Source organism: Parambassis ranga, chromosome 16, assembly GCF_900634625.1.
Source record: "Parambassis ranga chromosome 16, fParRan2.1, whole genome shotgun sequence".
NCBI classification, from domain to species: Eukaryota; Metazoa; Chordata; class Actinopteri; family Ambassidae; genus Parambassis; species Parambassis ranga.
Genome location: NC_041036.1, coordinates 19,728,212 through 19,747,828, shown reverse-complemented (window position 1 = coordinate 19,747,828; position 19,617 = coordinate 19,728,212). Strand labels below are relative to the sequence as shown.

General features: G+C 40.3%; 1 protein-coding gene across 2 annotated transcripts; it reads left to right on the top strand.

Annotated features, from left to right (window-relative positions):
* Nucleotides 1–1,332: 1,332 nt before the first annotated feature.
* On the top strand, nt 1,333–19,582 carry LOC114448047 (protein S100-A1-like). Of its 2 annotated transcripts, none has more exons than XM_028424689.1 (4): nt 1,333–1,515; nt 17,324–17,415; nt 18,926–19,091; nt 19,273–19,582. In XM_028424689.1, exons 3-4 carry the CDS (start codon nt 18,951–18,953, stop codon nt 19,450–19,452), a joined length of 321 nt encoding a protein of 106 aa, XP_028280490.1. In that variant the 5' UTR covers nt 1,333–1,515; nt 17,324–17,415; nt 18,926–18,950; the 3' UTR covers nt 19,453–19,582. The 2 variants fall into 2 exon arrangements, with proteins under 2 accessions (XP_028280490.1, XP_028280489.1); XM_028424688.1 differs by lacking the exons at nt 17,324–17,415; nt 18,926–19,091; nt 19,273–19,582 and adding exons at nt 10,679–11,671; nt 12,542–13,724; nt 14,784–16,740.
* The last annotated feature ends 35 nt before the right edge of the window (nt 19,583–19,617 follow it).

Below are 19,617 nucleotides of genomic sequence, written 5' to 3'. Positions count from 1 at the left end.
TACACAACTCAGGCAATAACCTTTGCCCTGCCCCCCTGTAATTAATAATATTGGAAGTCAAATTCAAAGATGATTAAAATGACCAGTGTTTGGTGATACTGCACAAAATGAACCATGATTATTATCATCAGGAAAACATAATATAAGGTTGATATTTCCAGGCCTTGAAATTAACCACTGTGCAGTACCTAAATGCATCATAGGGGGTAGGGCTTGTCAATGTACCAGAGCAAAGCATTTCCACACATTTAACATGAACAGAACTGACAGGATTGTGGGCCTACTCTAGCCAGCCAGCTTGTGGAGGAGGCACTGTTACTGAACTGGGGTTGATTCAGTTGGTTATGGCTGGGTTCAGCAACTTTATAAGGTCAGCTGACTACCAGAATATTAGGCATGGATCGGTTCAGGACAAAAAATCAGAACATTGAGTGCATTTTTCCCACAGAGACAAGTGCTGCCAAGTTGGCGACTCTTGTTAAATTTGACGACTTTTCAAATGTTTTTTTGTTTTTGTCAAAAGCGGCTAGCAACTTTCTCTGATGGCTTTTTGACGTATCGTTCTGCAGTTACTGTCCTCAACGAGTAGCCAGTGCGACCATGAGTTCCTCCCCCTGCCTATAAGCAAGGCAAGGGAGATAAGGCAAGGTAAGGTTTATTTATATAGCACCATTCATACACAAGGCAATTCAGAGTGCTTTACATAGGATGAAATTACAGAATAAAAACATTTTAAAACATTAAATTAGGAAGGAAATTAAAATCATAAAATTAAATGAGAGTGATTAGGAGAACGCTGCAGTAAACAAGAGTGTTTTCAGGCCTGACTTAAATAAAGTGACTCCCAGGCAGTTAGTCTCACAGGAGTGTCACGCAGCAGTCCCAGGTGCAGTCAGAGCAGAGAGGGGACCCACATCACTCTGTGTCCAATCATGTGCAAAGCTGCCGCTGGTCCCATCATGACTTACAGAGCGGGACGTAAACAACATATTTCGGTGGCAAAAATTTAAGAAGATTTAACACAGCAAGCTGACTACACATCAACAATGGAAGATCTTCAAGACTAAACAAATGCAAATCTGGACAAACATAACAGCAGCCACCTCATCGTGGTTGGATTGTTGTATTTTTAGCACCACAATGCCATTTGTTCGGGTTTCATGCAACAATCCATCTTTCACAACCTAAACAAATAAAGCCAAACCTGCCTTGCTAGAATTCTGGCTACAAAAATGCAGATCTCTTCTCCACTTCCTGAGGCCGAGTTAGATCTTCCTCTGAAAGTTTCCACATTCCTGAGCAACACACACACACACACAGGCTGAAGGTAGAGTGAGAGTCAGACTGAGAGAGGGGGAGAGAGAGATGTAGAAATTAACTGAGTAGGCAGAGTTGCCACAGGCTAACTCTCACAGCGTTGAGTCACTTCTCACTGAGCATTGTCTACACAGAACAGGTTAAAATATGTTGTGAAAAGCCCAACTGAGGAAGAGGAGCCTGCATGCCTGTGTCAAGGTGCGTTTGAAAGATTTTATGTCTCTGAGGCAGTGAAATGTGTTGTAGGCAAAAGTAGTGGGAGTGTCTTGAAAATAAGATGTTATGGAGACATCACAGTGTGTGTTTTTGTTACGATGATGTGGCTAAAGTCAATTATTACGTTTTTACTTAATATGTTCACATATATGTCCATATATTCTTGGACTCTTTTTTGGCTCTTTTATATTTATATTGGATGTGTGTAGGGGAGTGGTTACAAACAGAAATTTATGGAACCCTTTACTTCCCCTACTAAAACAATGTATGTGTTGCTGGTTCTGTGAACAGACTGGCCCACTTCCTAGTTTCTTCCTAGTCTCTAGTTGCTTCTAACAAAAAAAGGTTTGAAAAGTCGCCAAAATTTAACAAGAGAGTCGCCAAGTTGGCAACACTCATCTTCGTGCTGTGGTAAAAATGCCTCCCTATGTTACTTGATGCGCATGTCCTGAACCGAACAAGACTCACACCCCAAACTGAGAAACGTGTACCGAGCTGTTCAGATTTTTTTTTTTGCTTTTACTCTGCTTTTAAGTTTAGGCATAGAATGTGATAGGTTTTCATGATAACTTCTGTTCCATCTGAATGAATGAAGTTGAAGCATATATTCATATCGTTAACACACTTCCATCTAAGTGTGTGGGACAACTGTTTTCTTTGGCTTCATGTATGTGGCATTTTTCCATGTTTATTACAACCTCAGCGAGAGGCTCCTCCCAGAGCTGTGCCTAGAATGTATTTTGTATTAATGCATTCGCTAAAGATGCCAAAGCAAACACTTGAAATCGTAGCATGCAATATCATCTGTGTAGTCTGAGTCAATAAACTTGTGTTGCAAGACTTATTTTAATCACAAAATAGCCTCTGAGCACCTGCTAATGCCTGACAGAAAGCCTTATTACAGTGTAATTACAAAGATCTTGGTACCAATGTAGCTCTGTGCTCTAGAACTAGAAATTATTTCAGGCTGCTAAGATCAGATCAGTGCCAGTTAACACTAACGCCAAGCCCACCTCTGTGCTCCTCAGGCAATCAGCCTGCTTCATTGCTGGCACCTGCAAGGCTATAGCGAAGCTAATTTCATGCACTTTGGAGCAGCTGTTTGTGTCAGTGGAGCCTGGCTAATGTCTGTGGAGTTTCTCCTGCAGTCTTTATAGACAGCAAGCAGTATTTTATCCTTATTCTTTTTATAATTGACTTTGACCCCAGCCTCTTCACTGCTGTGATTTATGACATTTTAGTGCCTTACAGTAAAAGGCAGAGCTTTTGGATCTTCTCACTCACATGCATCAGATTCTTTTATCAGTGAGGCAGTGGTGGTTGTTATGCAACCCACATCATATAGTATGGGCTTGTCTGTGGACCTCTAGATTTAATTAGTGTTTAGTTGTAATCACAATTTTGCAGGGATGTTTGCAAAGTGGTATTTGCTGGATACTGTCTGAGTTATCACAAGGTTTCATTAGACCCTTGCTTTTACTTTACTTTTGGCTTGGTCATTCTTTAATGAGTCATTTACTAGTCACTGTGACAGAGTGGAAGGTTGGCAAGTGTGTATGTGTGTGTGTGTATGGAAAAGGATGAATGTGTGGCATTGACTGTGTTTATGTGTACAGCAATAGTTCAATAGTAGTCTAAATAAGACCCTTTTATGATTGCATTAGCACAAATAAGGTATATTCAGCGGAAATCAAATTAATCATTCTCTCTTTCCATTCAGTCCTGGCTGTGAATTTCCATCTAAGCTCTCCTGGGGGTTTTGGCCTAAATGACAACCTAATGCTAACAAGTCTCACGGTCCAAGAACCAAGAGACCATGAGACTTGTTAGCATTAGCTAACGATATATGTTCCTTACATTCATACATGTGAATGAGAGACAGTGTTTTCAATAAATAGCGAAATAAAATAGATCATTACAAAACATTTCTATAGCTACAACATGAAAAAAAATAAACTTTGGAGACATAGGTAAAAAACTGTCAGGTCATGTCATGAACCCAGACATCTGCTACAACAGTATGGAGTATGTATGGCATTTATTTGTACTGACTATGCTGTTTAACATATGGAGTGCATGTGAACACAGTCGTTTTAATATTATGTGGGTAGAAAAGCATCATAGCAATGGACACTTTACAATTCATACAGGACAGTGTTTTTTTATCCATTTTGCCAAAACAAGTGTAACAAAAACACAAAGACTCACCATGTTTCCAACAATAGACCTGTCTCACAGTGGCTTGATTTGCCATTGAATGAACAGCCCAGGTGTAACAGATTACATTTACGGTGGCTGTGTTCCATTTAAGTGCAACAATCAGCCATCAGTAACAAGGAGCCAGCAGGTGCAGCCCCATAGCTGTGGCACTGAAGCACAGAAAAACGATTTTAAAGGTGTAATGTTATTAGTTACACCTATTTAACATGCCCCCATTGAAAACTGAAGAAGATAAAGGCTTCTCACTCCTGCAATGAGGCAGCAGGAGCTATAGCTCATTAAATAATGCTGTGACTAATGACAAACTAGAGCATCCGTGCACACGGCTGTCACAGCTTTTAGTTGGTTGAAGGAGGCTGCTGAGAGGGAGGTTCTGTCCTGCCTAATGCTTGGTAGTTAGAAAGGGATTGATATGTGATATTTACATTAATGTTGTTGGAGTCCTAAACCCTGAAAATATGTTAGCATTTTTACACCTTTGGTTTTCTTGTCCTGAAATTAATGAATAGGTGAAGCTGAACTGAACTAAAATTTGACTGGCAACCTGTCCAGAGTGTACCCCACCTTTCGCCCACTGACATCTTCAGTACACATATGAATCTGTGCAAAGCAGGTTAAAGCAGGTTAAGAAAATAGTTGGATTATTGATTGATTACATGATTTGGTGTATTCAGTATAGGCCAGTATAGGACTCCTGATGGGCCGATTCATACAAATCTCAAGTTAGGTTGGATGTAAAAATAATTTTGACATTTCTCTGTCCCTTATCTAATCTCCTTCTTGCATTCTTTCTCCATTTATCTGTCAGCACAGCCCCTACATTGCAGTAGATTAGATGGGTTTAACCATCTGAGGGAATTCCTCCCTTCCAACTTTTTAAGTTCACTGGGCCCACGAGTCGTCTTTACTGACTGGAGCAGTAAAGTTAAATATAGCAACAGAATAGCGCGAAGCGTCAGTTTTGACGGAGGGCAGAAAGAGGCCAGGCTGAAAAAAAGAAAGGTGTTGGAGGAAGATGCTGACGAATGTGCGAAGTTAACAGACATGTTTTTCAGAGGACAAACCCCCGTCGGAGCAGCAAACCCCTTCCGATAGGGCCTTGACCACATGGATTCACATTGAGTTATGTAGGATAATTTACTGTTTTATATTATTTGGCCCAATGGAAGGCTACAATAATTAAACAAAAGCAGACCCCATGTGGACCCCTGTGGAACCCCATCTGGTCTGGTACACTGTTACTGTAATGGTAACAAACTTCTTAAATCAAGAGGACTTAAATCAAGTTCCAGTCCCTGCATTTGCCTCTATAAGGCAACAGGATGACCTCCTTACATATGACAAGATCCTCTTCAGCACGTAAACATGTGGAGAATCTGTGGCTTGCAGGAGGAACACATTGACCTGAACGATGACTGTTCACAGCTCCGGTGCAAGTGCAGCTGTGTTTGTGCATGGCACATAAACACGGAGGCTCCTCAAGCAGCCCTCATCAGTAAAAACGTGCCTGCTGCCAGATTAATCAGTCGTTTTGGAGGCAGTGGGTCGCACACAATACATGTCAATGAAATAACTGTTTGCCACCAACTATTGACTGCTGGGTAAATATCAGGCACAGTAATAGAACTTTGAGCTCACTGGATGACGCTCTTCACGACATGTCGCAGAGATATTACAGTTTAATCAGTGATAAAAGCATTTATTGTTTCTTTCATTGCCTGATGGCTAATTCAGTGCACTACCTCACACAGCGGAGGAGAGAGAGAGATTAAGGCCAAAGCGCACAGTTTACATTCAGTTGCTATGACACCCCCCTCCCCCCACATGAAATAATTGTGTATATTGTCAAATATTAAAACAAAAACATTGATTTGATAGGTTGATAGCTTAACTTTTACAGTCAGCATTTCATGAGTAAGTTATGTTGATAAAGATCACTCATCCAGGTCATAATACGCAGAGAAGATTGAAGCAAGGCCTCTGGACTTGTCTGGACTTGTAGAAGTAAGTTATGGTGTTGTAGAAGTAAGTTTCGCGGATTTGTTGTAGTGCAATTTTTTATGTTTTTGCAGCGCATTGTGTTCTGTCCTGATTAGCTGTAGACCATTGTCAATGGCCGTGACAAATGCTGTGTCTCCTGTACAGTGTAGAATGTGTTCAGCTTTGGTTTCATTCTACAATACTTTGAGAGTGTTTAAACAAGAGAGAGAAGTGTGTTATGTTGTTAATGCTTGTCTGAGAGTGTATAAAGTGTGTAGTGAGGGGTTTTACAGCCTTACATCATTAATTGTAAAAATAAAGCTCACTACTTCACGGAGTTATTTTCAGAACGTAACCCCACAATTAATGAGGGACCACTATATATGAATATCTTTCCATAAATTTGGCCTTTTATGCTGTAAAAGTTGAGGGAAAGCCAAAATGCTAATGCTAAAGCTAATCTGTAATTAGAATTTTTGGTTTATACAACAGCAGGATCCCATGTTCTCTCACATGCACACCACCATATTTCATAATCTACTTCCACAATTCCAAAGGATGTAAAGGCAAATGACATTGTGGCTTTCATGGAAGATGAATGCTATTTTTGTGCTATATTGCTATCTATTGTACACTTTGGAATTCCTCCTGTTATGTTGTATACTCTTTAATATACATGACTGACTCTGGAGTGGATCTGTCAATCTCTCTCCTTCAACTGTGTCCAAAGATAACCATTGTTATGTTTTTTTTCAAAGCTATCTGTTCGATCCAACAAAGCAAATATTTTTCCTTTCACATGCTCTTGGGGGGTTTTTCCAGCTGTCTTTCCCGCGCATTCTACCTAAGCCTGGCAGCTAGCCAATGAGCATGAGAAATAAACAGCCCTAGAAATAAGTCATATGTTCCTTATATATACATAAAGAGATTACGTGTAGGTGTTGTGTCTGCATGATGTGTGGCGCCACCACTGTGATTGCAGTATCACTGCAGGCAGAGGAAAAAAAAATACTCAAGCCTGGAACAGAGAGAAATGTTCAGCTGTGCCAGCATTTTGTGCACATTCCTTTCACAGATAAGGCTGCACACCACACAACAGGAAGGTTTTCATGAGTCAGCCACAGAAATCTTTACCACGGATCCCGACACCAGAAACTCCTGTAGAATAGGTTAATATCCAACCAGCCCAAGGGCCATAAACTCCAAACAGTTTCAGCAACATGCAGGATGTTTTGATCTCGCTTCCCCTGTGAAACTGAAGAATTTGCTTTAGGAAAAAAACCTCTTTAAAACAGAGAGAAAACATTGGAAGCTAAGTTTTGGAGTTCAATCAGTTGGATTGCATTCTCACTATTGCTATGTTCTAGTCAACACAGAGGGTTACAAAACCCTTTCCACTGCAGCTTCATCAGAAACCAACCTAGATTAGTTCTGCAAGGCTTCTGGCTATGCATTTGTGACCAATAATACATGAAGTTTGGACCATTTTGCGGCTTTTGCGGCCATGCTTTTTAAATGACTAGACTGCTTGGCTGGGGCTAAACCATAGAAGAAGGACTCGTAACATGGGCCATAGAAGAAGAAGGAATAGTGATGTCACCTTTCTGTTTAGAACCATGGCATACAGCTCTATTTTATTCAGAGGTCCAAAGAGGCTGGCAGTCAAGGAGGACGACATAACTGTCACTAAAATACAAAGAATTTTCCAAGTGCCTTTTTTCTCAGTATATCATATTTTTGTCATTTTCCAATATATCATAGTTTTGTACACAATGCTAGGTCACAAGATCAGGAATGAAAAATTGTACTGTTATCTTTATTGCCATTTTGCATTTACCGATATTAAAACAAAAAACAAGTCAATTTCCGTTGTTTGTTAATACATACCTATTTGTAAGGTTATGTAATGGTTAAGCCAGCTACTGTTTCTGTAAACTTGTTGGCTCTTTAACAACTATGTCTTCCTGTTCTTGTCGGAACAGGATGTTTTGACCTGCATAACCACACAGCATGAAGATAATTATTAGCCTTGTGCACTGAAAGTGAAAAGGCAGCATTTGTAAAACTGAAACACCTGAACCTGCCTGTTGCTTTTTAATCCTGTAAAGGACTTTGAATTGCCCAGTTTATGAATCGTGCTCTACAAATTAAGCTGCCTTGCCTTAAAAATACACAATGACTGCAATTACAATTGCACTGCAATACAGTGTCACTTCAGTTGACCTGGATGCATGTGGACGCATTTTAAATGTAATTGTTTCCTGCAGTGTTATTGCAAGCCGGCACTATAACATCACTTTACAACGCTAAGGAGTTTTTACCAAGTCAATATTATTGATGCTCATCTAATCTACTGTCAATTTCCAGGAGCAGCTGTCCACTGTGGACAAGATTAGATAGCCAAGAGGCTGCTGCCTTTTGTTTTTTTCCCTGCCCTCACAATTTCTGTATATGAGAACGAAGAACGATGATGACCACAGTAAACATATGGTGATATTATTCTATTCACATAATACAATCTGACTCATATTTGTCTAGGGTAGGGGTGTCCAAAGTCCGGCCCGTGGGCAAATTGTGGCCAACCGATTGTGTCTGAAAATATGTTATTTTTGGCACGCCAGCTAAACAGAATAAATCATACAAAACCAACAGGGAATTATTTTTTAACTCATTGTGTAACATGAACATGATGTTCTGATCCAGACCATTGTCAGCTCATGCCGTCTGCATCTACGGTGCGTCACATGGTGCTATAGGGCTTGGATGTTGGATGTTGTAAAGAATATATGAACCCTTTTGGCTCCATTCATGTGAGCAGACTGTCTGTTATAAACTGTGATGTTTTATTGGTGTAGCAATGAGCAGTCTGTCTTTTGTTCTTTATTGTTAAACTGCCAGACATAACAGCAAACACATTTTTTATTATTTAAGTAACACTTTCACATTATCAAATCTGGCCCTCCCTGAAAAAAGTTTGGACACCCCTGGTGTCAAGAATCATGTCATCAAAGAACCTCAAATAAGTTTTGACTTACAATTGCTCTAAACATTGAAATTCCAGTCATCATAATCTGATTATTCATTATTATTGTTGTGTTTTTCCAAGGTGAGACCGAGTACAAGCAATATATTCAGTTCATTGTTATTCTTGTGACATTAAGCCTCTACATTGATCCGGTATAATGACCCATAATAGCCTAAAATAAACAGGCAGACAAGCAGTGGCACGGAAATGTTTATCCAAGTCACGTCACCCCTGGACTAGATAAAACGGCTGTTTGTTTAGCAGGTGTAATAAAGCTTAAAGACTCCTCCATGTGAGAGCCAAGACTGCATGTGTCTTTGTGTCTGTGTAGCCTTGCAGTAGAAATATAAATAAGGGCCAGACAGAGGAAGGTTTGAAAGAGGCTGTGTTATCAGCCTGAAGCTGGAGCCTGGTCTTGAGAGGGTGAGTGCTCTGCTGTGCCATGTGGATACGCCAATTTGTTCAAAGTGACCATTGAGAATGCCTGTGTCTTTTGAATTAATGTCTTTTTCGCAGGTTGCCTGAATGCACTTAATGACTGCAAAGTATTGTCTATTGTGTGGCTCACAAGGTCAACCTAATCTGCAGAAGCAGCTGAATGCGTTTACTTTGCAAAGCCTAACTTAATGGGAAGTTAATTGACTTGATCACATTTTTGCATTTTATCTGACTTGAGTCATCACAGTCATGCATCTCAGAAGTCAGATTATTTCAGAGAACAGCTTAGCACAAATAAATACATGTCCCTACACAGTTGTTTGCCAAAATCACGACAGTGTATTATTTTAGCACTCTTGTGTCTAGTTCCTGTTAGCAGTGTGTTACTTGGCAACTGTGATTAGTCAAAGTTGACAATTTGCCCACATTCCATTATATGCCAGGTTACAAAGTGTTACATGCTTTAGTCTAGCCTAAAGAGATACATAAAAGCCTTAAACTGATGTTTATATCTGAGTCAACAGTGACAGAATGCTAACTGCACATGTGGACAGGCTGTCAGTATCACTGTCTAATGCTGTCCCCTGCTGTCCTATTGCTTGCTGTCTTTATGTTTAACTCAGTTTTATAATTAGGAAAATAAGAACTTAGTTTCTAAAAACAACTCTCCTTACTATATGGCATCATATAGGGTGTGTTCACCCTGCTGTAGTGCTGTTTAAATATGTTGTAATATAGTGAGTCATAAACCCTACATGGTACATTTAATATGTCCTGCAATGCATCATAAAATGTAATAACAAATGATGGTCTCTACATTAGCAATATTACCCACCATGATTTAATTATGCAACAGCATTGACGCAATAAATGCTACTAAGGTTATCCGAGTAGTACTCCAATGAGCTCTCTATGTAGTCCCCACTTAGTGAGTAGGAAGTGAGTGGGTGATTTCAGACACAGACAGGCTATAGTGTAGAAATGGTGTGGGCCAGAGACCCATCTAGAAAAGGGCATCCATATGTCATCTTTCCACTGCTGGTTGATGCATAGTTGTGACCACTACATAATTCGCTGCACAGGGCCCTGGAGGGAACAAATAGAGAGAGCAAACATTTCCAAACAAAACACATGTGTCTCCAATAACTATGCAAGGTCTCGCAGATGTGTTTCACTGAAGGAAAGTCAACAGAAGAAACACCAACAGTAGTGTGAACACAAATATGCTTTAGATTCACAGAATTTTCTTTCGAGGCCTCAAATACAAAAAGGTTAAATTAGAGCTCGGAGAAAGTGACGGGCCATGAGTAGCTTATGATAAACATGAATGTCATACTAACTTATCTATGTACTGTAAATGTGCATTCTGCATTCTTCGGAAACCTGTTGGGGTGTTCATGGAGAATATGTGGGTAAAAAATCGCACCTCTGTCAAAAAGCATAAAGAAAATGTAAAGATTTCCTGTTCTTGTTCCTTTCCAGATTTTTCGCCATGATTTGGAAACTGATTTACATCAGTGCTCTCCTTGTTCAAGCTCTAGCAACTGCAACTCCTCTCTCATCCCATAACCACAATGAGGAAGGACCCTGTCGGATCTACAACTTTGGCCGATCAGCAGACTGTCTGGGAAGACAGCTCGACAGAGTCCCACAAAGACAGTTTCCATCTTCGGTTGAAGAAATAAATCTCTCCTACAATAAACTTCAAGCTATCCATGCTGATGACTTCTTCCACCTCCCTGAGCTTCGCAAGCTTGAGCTGCAGTACAACAACATTTCACACATTGACAGCGATGCCTTTAAAAACAACACACTGCTGGAACATCTTAACATCTTCAATAATTCGCTTCAGGAAATTCCTACCGCTGCTCTGGTACCACTCAAGAATCTAAAAAATCTCATGATGTCCAATAACCTTTACAAGCATGCTACTTTGGATGGGAGCTTCTCTAATTTTGTCAATCTCCAGATTCTGTCCATGGGTGGCCCTCTGGTGATGGGTCTAAAGAGAACAGATTTTCTGCCCCTGAAGGACATTCGGTTGCAAGGTTTTGCTATCAAATGTTCCTCCAACCTAAGCTACTATGAGCCTGGAAGTTTAGAAGTCATTCAGACAAAGCAGATGGGCTTTGATATGGCCATAGATCAACAACCAAATGCTCTCCTTCACATGCTACGTGACCTCGCCAACAAGACATTCACTGTCATTCAGTTTCGCAACCTCTTCGAATTCACCTACTACATGGGAGAGGAGGACATTTTTCAGGGTTTAAAAGATGTAACAGCCTATCAGCTCATCTTTCACAGAGGTAAATTCAATGAGAATCTCCTGAGGATGGCTTTGATGAACTTACAAGTGGCCCCCATCAGAAACCTGAGACTTCAGTACATTGACTTTGCCCGTTCACCAACATTTGTTGACAGCGGAGCAGGTTCCAGTATCACAAACCTGTCACTGGATAACTTGGATCTTTGGTGAGTATCTTAAGTAGTTGCTTTCCAAAAACCAATTCCACAAACGCATGCAGGGTTACCACATTTGGAAAAGTCTTATAAACCGAATAAGGTCTGGAAAGTTCACTTGTTTTATTCCCCCCTGAACAGATGAACGGTGGTACTTACTGCATGTCAAACCCTGCCCGGTGTGTTTCTCAATCATATTCCCAAGATATGATAATCAGTTTGAATACTTATTATATACTTAGCAATATTTGATTTGTGAAGAAATGGTGCATTTCTCAGTCTCTATCTATCACAACCTAACAGAAGACTGGGAGGGTCTTTAAAAGCTACCAAGTAGCATGCCAAAGTTAGCCAAAGGCTATTTTTCATCTATAGTCCCCCCTAGACAGATGTTAAATGCCATCTTAAAAGATTATAAAATCAGTCAAATTGCAACATTTGATAATATAAGACACAAGAACAAACCACAAGACCAGTCTTCAAGTAAAAACATCAGACTTAGACAGATACAGACAAGACGGGGCAAGATGACAGCAGTTGGCAGTGAGAGCAGGTATGGAATCAGTGCTGACAGCTTTGACTTTCAAAAAGCCATTTCTTTAACTGCAGCTTAAAAGTACTGTATAGACTTGTGATGGTTATGCAGGTGAGATTCCATTCAGCAGCAGCTTGAACAGAGAAGGCTGTTTGACCAAACAGACTTTTCCTCAGGGGAATAATACCCCCCCTCTTTGTGAGTTTATGATCGCAACCTCCCACAAAATGTGTATCTTTTATGGATATTCTAGTGAGAACCACCCCTGTTTGTTTTAGTATAGCAATAGAATTATTTTTTGCAAGCTTTTTACTTGAACAAACTAAAAACCATTTTTTTTCTTATAGGTATATCAGCAATCCGGATGTGCTGCGTTTTGACTGGCGTTTCACCTGGTTTAACAAAATTAGGACACTCTCTATTTATTACGTGTATTTCAACTCCGTACCTTGCGATGCCTGGGTAGAAATGGAAGGTGTGAAGAATCTGGATGTCTCCAATAATCGACTAACCAATGACTACATCTTCAACCAGCGGTGTGACTATAAGGGAACCATGCCAAACCTTCACACCTTCAACGTTAGTTCCAATGATCTGACAAGCTTAAAAGACTTGTCTTCTTTGACAAGGGAGTTTCAGAGAATGCAGGTGTTAGATGTAAGCAACAACAAGCTAGGATCTGCTAAAGACAGCCAAGACTGTGTTTGGCAGCAAAATATCAATCAAATTATTGCTCATCATAATCAATTTGAAAGTGAGGCCCTCGGTTGTCTGCCCACCACGGTGCACTACTTGGATCTGTCCTACTGTAGCCTGGATCAGCTTGACATGACATACTTTGAGAAAGCTACTAGCCTGAAAACCCTGCTACTGAGTGGAAACAAAATCAAGTTCATCCCATCAAAGTGGGAAAGTCCATCACTGCTGACACTGTCTTTGGATGGGAATTCATTTGGCCTCATTAGCAAGGAGTCCTTCAAGGACATGCCTCAACTGTCTCAACTCAGGGCTGGGAACAATCCTTACCACTGCACCTGTGAGCTTCATGCTTTTGTCCAGGACACAATCTCAAAAGGAAAAGTTAACCTCACAGACTGGCCTTCAAACTACAGATGTTACCACCCTGAAGCTTTTCTCAACACAGTAATATCGAAGTACTTCCCAAGTCGAGTAGCGTGCGACATCAGATTAGTAATTGTCATCTGTGTTGCCACCACTGCAGCCGTGATCCTGATTCTTATGCTGATTTGCTACATTTTTGACCTCCCATGGTACACTAAAGCTACTTATCAGATCATCAGGGCCAAATACAGAGCGCACAAGGAAAAAGCAGCAGGAGAATTAGGGACTTATACCTATCACGCCTTTATATCATATAGCCACTCGGATGCTGACTGGGTGAGGGACCAGCTCTTGCCATGTTTGGAGAACAACAAGAACCCCTATCGTCTTTGCATTCATGAGAGGGACTTCATGCCAGGAAGGTGGATCATCGATAACATCATTGACAACATTGAAAACAGTCGCAAGGTACCAGCAGCAGAAGGTTTATCTGATTAATTTGGTTCCTCACACATATGATAATGGTAGCCTTTGTGCAAACATGCTTAATGTTTTTGAGGGATAGGGGATACCCTGTGGACCCTTTTCCAACAAGTCTGTTTTACTTTTGCTTTTACAAGACCAGGTGTACAGACAGCCTGACTCAAACAGATGATAGCAAATTAGCATTGGTTTATTGGTAAGGAAACACAACATTCTGTTAGAATTTATTTTTTTCTACTCTTGATGGCTGTGGTAACTGCTAATAAATCAATCCGTAAAGAATTAGCTGTTTAGTGGATCAAGGCTCCTGAACATCCTAATTGCTGACAGAGTGCAGAGTTGGGCTGATTGAGCCAGACAGCCTGTATATATCCAGTCTTCTAGGAGGTAGGTCAAACTAGAGGGGAGCCGTGTTGGTCTCGTTGGTATGGCAAATCAGCAATGTGCCTCACAAACCATCAGTCGCTAAAACAGGAGACCTGACTTGTTTCAGCACCTCTAGCCAACACACTCACTACTTAACAGACAAATCATGAAAGTGGACAGTTTTTTCCTGATCCTTGTCAAAGCTGTCACTGGCTGGTTGGCCAGACTTCCCCATGAACCCAGTAAGTTTCCTCTTGAACAAGATGGTGCTATAAATTTTGGCAAATGTGTAAATTAAATTGCCTTTTTTTGTAGAAGAAAATGTATTTATAGTAACAGCTAGTGTTTGATTTTTTCTTTAAATATCTGAAAGTGTCAAATCCCAGCTCTTCCTGTGGAGTCCTTTGGTAGTCTTTACATGTGTCCGGCCTGCCATTCAACCAAAACATGACCGTATGTAGTTTCAGGACTAGGTGAATATCAGCAAAATCTAAACAATTTCCCCCTGGGATTAATAAAGTATTTCTGATTCTGATTTCCCATTTATGTGTAAGTGTGAGAGATTGCTAAAATTGCCCCAGGCATTAGAGAATTGTTGATAACCCAGAAAGATCATATCACATTACAGTTGTGCTTCCTGACTTAATTTCCTTTCTTGTGTTATGCTTCTTCCCTTAGGTAATATTTGTCCTCTCTCGCCACTTTGTCAACAGCGAGTGGTGCAACTATGAGCTGTACTTTGCTCAGCAGAGAGCGATGGGAAAGACCTTCAGTGACGTCATCCTCGTGGTAAAGGAGCCCATTGATCCAAACTCTTTGCCTAGCAAGTACTGCAAGCTTAAGAAGATGCTGAGCACCAAGACGTATCTGGAGTGGCCGCAGCAGGTGAACCAGCAGGCTTTTTTCTGGGCACAGCTGAAGAGTGTCCTGGGCAGGCCAGCAATGACCCGCAAAGGGACACACAGTTTCAAGAGAAAAACTTCATCTGTGGGAGAGGTTTCTGTGATTGAGCTCCCTATGGAGAAAGAGATACCAGAAGTAGCTCCACTTAATGTGGTTGAAGATCCAAAAAACAAGAATACGAGGAATGAAGATGAACCAAATGAAAGGCAAATACCTGTAGTGGCACTTTGACCTGACGATTGGTTGTCTTGGTAAAGGCCTGTCATCAGGTAACCTTTTTTTGTATGGGTTATGTCAACCAGGGAGCAAAAGCCAACATTCCATCATGATGACAGACAAAACCCCAATCCTTTGTTGCATATGGCATTATGTCTCGTTATCCTCCAAGGGTCAAGCCTATGCTCTCTGCTCTGCTTTCCCTGTACGGCTGGGAGCCCAGCTGACAGGTGCTGAAAGGCCAGCTCAAATTAGATCTCCCATGTTGCACTCTGGATAACAAGCAAGGTCCTAGAAAGATGTGGTGACAGGTGCCATGCTGTGAAAGGGTCTGAGCTCTGTTACATTTTTGGCCCTCGGTGGTATGAGATCATGAATGTCGCAGGTCCAAATCGGAGGTTACAAGTAATAAGTACAAAAGCTTATTGTTAATGTTCCAGCATGTGTTTGTATCAGTGCTGTAAGTGTTGTGGTGTTGTAGCTTTTGGTAGTCATGTAAAACTGTTAAGCGTCGTTACATTTGTTGTTTAGTGTCAACAACAGTTTCTTTGTGAGTTTTTTTTGTTTCAGTCCTCATGTGTCTGTGTTTGTGTTTACTTCCTGCCCGTGGAGAGACCCTGTGATTGGCCGTCATTGTTTTCACCTGCATCTCGTTAACCTTACCACATGCTTCTTCTGTGTCTTTGTCAGTTTGTCTGTTTACCCGGCCTGTTCACATGGTCGTAACTGCTGGTTTGGCTATATTCAGCCCACCATCTGTGTGTAATACCTAAATCCAACCATTGATGCAGTCTTTAAATACAACTCGAGTCACTTCAGGATGCGGGTATACATCTTCTACAGGCAGTCCCTACAGCTTTTTTGCTATTTTTTTAAAAATAGTTTGTTATTTTTTTGGTTATTTTTTGAGTACGGTATTTAATTTGTACTTTGCTTTTTGTGTTATTGCATTTTAATGTTTCTGTATTTTCACAGCTTTATATAACTTACTTGACTTTATGTCCGTTGATTCCTTGATTTGTGATGTAAATGGTGTGATGTTGACAAATAATTTTTCAGTTTTTCATGTTATTGAAGAATTTTATGTTTCTTGGAGAATCATTTACTGCTTTAAAGCACTCACATAGTACATGTGTACACAAGCAGCAGTGTTCATAGTCTATATCACCAAACTTTGCTTTAACTGAGCTCTGAAACTGAATTCTTCTTCCAAGTATCTTAATGCTTTCCTCATCAGTTTCAGTATTTTGTCATTGACAAAGCTGACAGATTGTCAGGAAATGATTCCTTTGGGGACAGCAAATGAAGTGTTACTATACAGATTCAGTTTTATTTTTAATGCAGAATTCTAGTGTGATTTTTGTTGGATTTTGTTTTTATTTTTATTTAAAATGAATCTATTAATAATCATGTCTGTGAGAGTGTTTTATCAAACCAAGGAGAGACACAACATTTTATTCAGAAACTTTGTTTTAAGATAATGTCAATACAGAATAAACATTTTAAATGAAATCTACTTTGACAGAAAAAAAACACGATCTAATTATTTGTGATTTTCTTCCTTGTGCAAAGCTGAAGAAAAAAGAGCTGTAAAAATGATCTGCTCTGCTGTGACCTTTCTTATTGCAGCACATATATATTCAATTTGTGTCACAGTTCCATTTTTAACCGAAGCATGCAAATATTTATAAAGCCTTCATTGGCCACCTGATGATACTAATGTAAATAAGCTCTATGCATGTCATTTATATGGTTACTCAAGTTTCCTGTAAGCAAATCTTGTAACAGGAAAGCTTTAGTTGCACCTAATAAAATAAATACAGGGGAAGCTATGGCAGGAAAAAGGAAATCATTTTATTTTAATGTTTTATTTAGACAGTTTTTTTCATTTTTAATCTAACAAAGAGCAGGAATAAATGCTAATTTTAACACACACATGCATTTTTTCAGTTGTGTTTTCCTAAAACATAACTTTATAAGGTGATGCGTTGTGTAGTGTGGTGTAGTTGGTGTTACCTTACATGGTCACCTGTTGCAGCAGTAGTCACTGCTGTCCAGACGGAGGCGCCTATCTGATCCTGCTTCATTTGCACACACAGGTGACAGCAGCTCATATAACTGATGAGCTTGAGAGCAGAAGCTGAAGCCACTTCCACCTGTGTGCCTAGCTGTTAGCTCATCACTGCTTTAGGTGAGTAAACCTGTTTGTTTCATTGCTTTAATGTAAGACGGCATCTGGGTTCTGTTTCATCAAAAACTGTTAAGTTGCTGGCACTGTTGATTAATATCAGTTTTCCATTTGACATTCAAAGACTTTTAATCAGCTCCCTGATCACGCTGGGTGATTAACAGCAAGGGAAATAATTAAGGGAAATGTGGTGCAGCATTTTGTGCACTTTCTCTCGCTCTCCTCTTCATATAGGTTCATCAAACGGCCATCGCTTATGAAACATGAGCGACCTCTTCAGGGTTAATCTTCAGCATTAAGGCATTTATGTAATGTAATGTAATGCAAGCCACGATCTAAATCTATTTTATGTGCAGGCTGCCTTGCAGGGGGTCAGACTCTTTGTCCTCCTCCGGTTCATGGAGGTGGTAGGTGAGGTGACTCGGCTCCCCTGTATCCTCTTCTCGGGTGTCTAATAGTGAGGGGGCAGGTGTAAGGTTAAACTGTTTTAGCTCTGGCTGTCATTCCTGACCCCATCCATATGCATTCTGACCAGCCTCTAGCTGAGTTTGCTATCCACACACACACATGCACACAAAGGATGTATCAAACTTTAAAGCTTTTGATTCAAGCTACACATCGCTGCATTCAGACTGATGCCCAATATTAGTCTCGATATGTTTCTTTCTCTTTTTGACAACTGCACACAAAGCAAATGTTGAATCCACCAGGGGCAAACAAAGGAAAATGTGTGTTTGTTTGAACCTGCTTGCTGCATGGTGAGATTGCTGGACAGAAGAAACGCTCATTAGGCAGACAGAACAGCTCTTGTGTTGTATTATTTAGCCAGGGGCAGTGGCTTAATGAAATCTTTGTCTTTACTGTGAGGCTGCTAGGTGCTCAGAGGAACACCTAAAAAAGAAAAAGTTGCACAACAATAAAACTGTTTGATTAGTGACACAGGTTAGTTTTTATCCCCTGTTGAGCTGCAGGAAAACATGCAAGGCTGCACACTAGTGGGTACACACACATTTTTTTAAACATCATAACCAACAATCTCACAGAAATGTATGTGATAAAACAAATGTGTCAGTTGAGATGCGTGCAGGCGCTCTCACCTCGTTGTATTGTGCCGCCATGTTCAGTGACACTTTTTGGTCCACTTGCTCTCATTGGCTTTTTCAGTATAGCCACAGTCCAACCAATAGTCGATACAAGATCGGGGAGGCTCGATAACAACAAATTATTGGTTGCAACAGACCCAAAATCAGGCCTACAATCCTCTAGTGTGTATCCAGCCTGTCTTCTTTGCTGCCTGTGTACCTTCACTGTTTGCTATTATAAATCTCAGGTGCCCAAAAAACTTGGCGAAAAATAAACTAACAAATAAGCCAAAAAGATTGGGGGAAATTTGTTTCAATCATCTTGATAGAAGTCAATAACTTGATGGAAAATATTCCTGAAAACTGAAATATAAATGATTTTCCAGTTTTGTATACCTCTACCTCTACCATTTTCATTTTTTCTTTTTTAGAAATTATATTTTAGGACTGCACAAAATGTCTGCCTCTCTGGAAGGAGCTATGGAGGACCTCATCAAAGTCTTCCACCGCTATTCAGGAAAGGAAGGTGACAAATACAAGCTCAACAAAGCTGAGCTGAAGAACCTGCTGCAGGAGGAGCTCTCCGATTTCCTGGCAGTGAGTATCTGCTGCATGATGGAATGACAAGAGAAACGCAAATGCTGATTAAATAATGATGTGTCAGAATATAGCCCTAGATCACCATGGTAACCAATGCTCCATAGCATCTGAAAGTATGTGAACAGATCACTGTAAAGAAACATTTCTTCCAAGATGTTTATTATTGCTTCACTTCTAGTGCACCAGTGACTCTAATCGTGTGGTGGAGAAGATCATGGGTGACCTAGATGAGAACAAGGACGGCGAGGTGGACTTTCAGGAGTTTGTGGTTCTGGTCGCCGCTCTGACTGTTGCCTGCAACGACTTCTTTGTGGAATCTCATGAGAAAAATGAGAAGGACTGTGAATGTAAGAAATGATAAAAAGGATGATTTCACATTGTATTCAAAGTTGAAGATGTAAAAGTTTGTTTCTGCCACCCTGCAATGTGAAAAAGATTCTTTTTTTGTCCTTCAAAGGTCTTCCATCATAATAAATGCACTAAAATGAGCTCTTTTTTGCATGTCTCTTATTTTGGAGAGCAA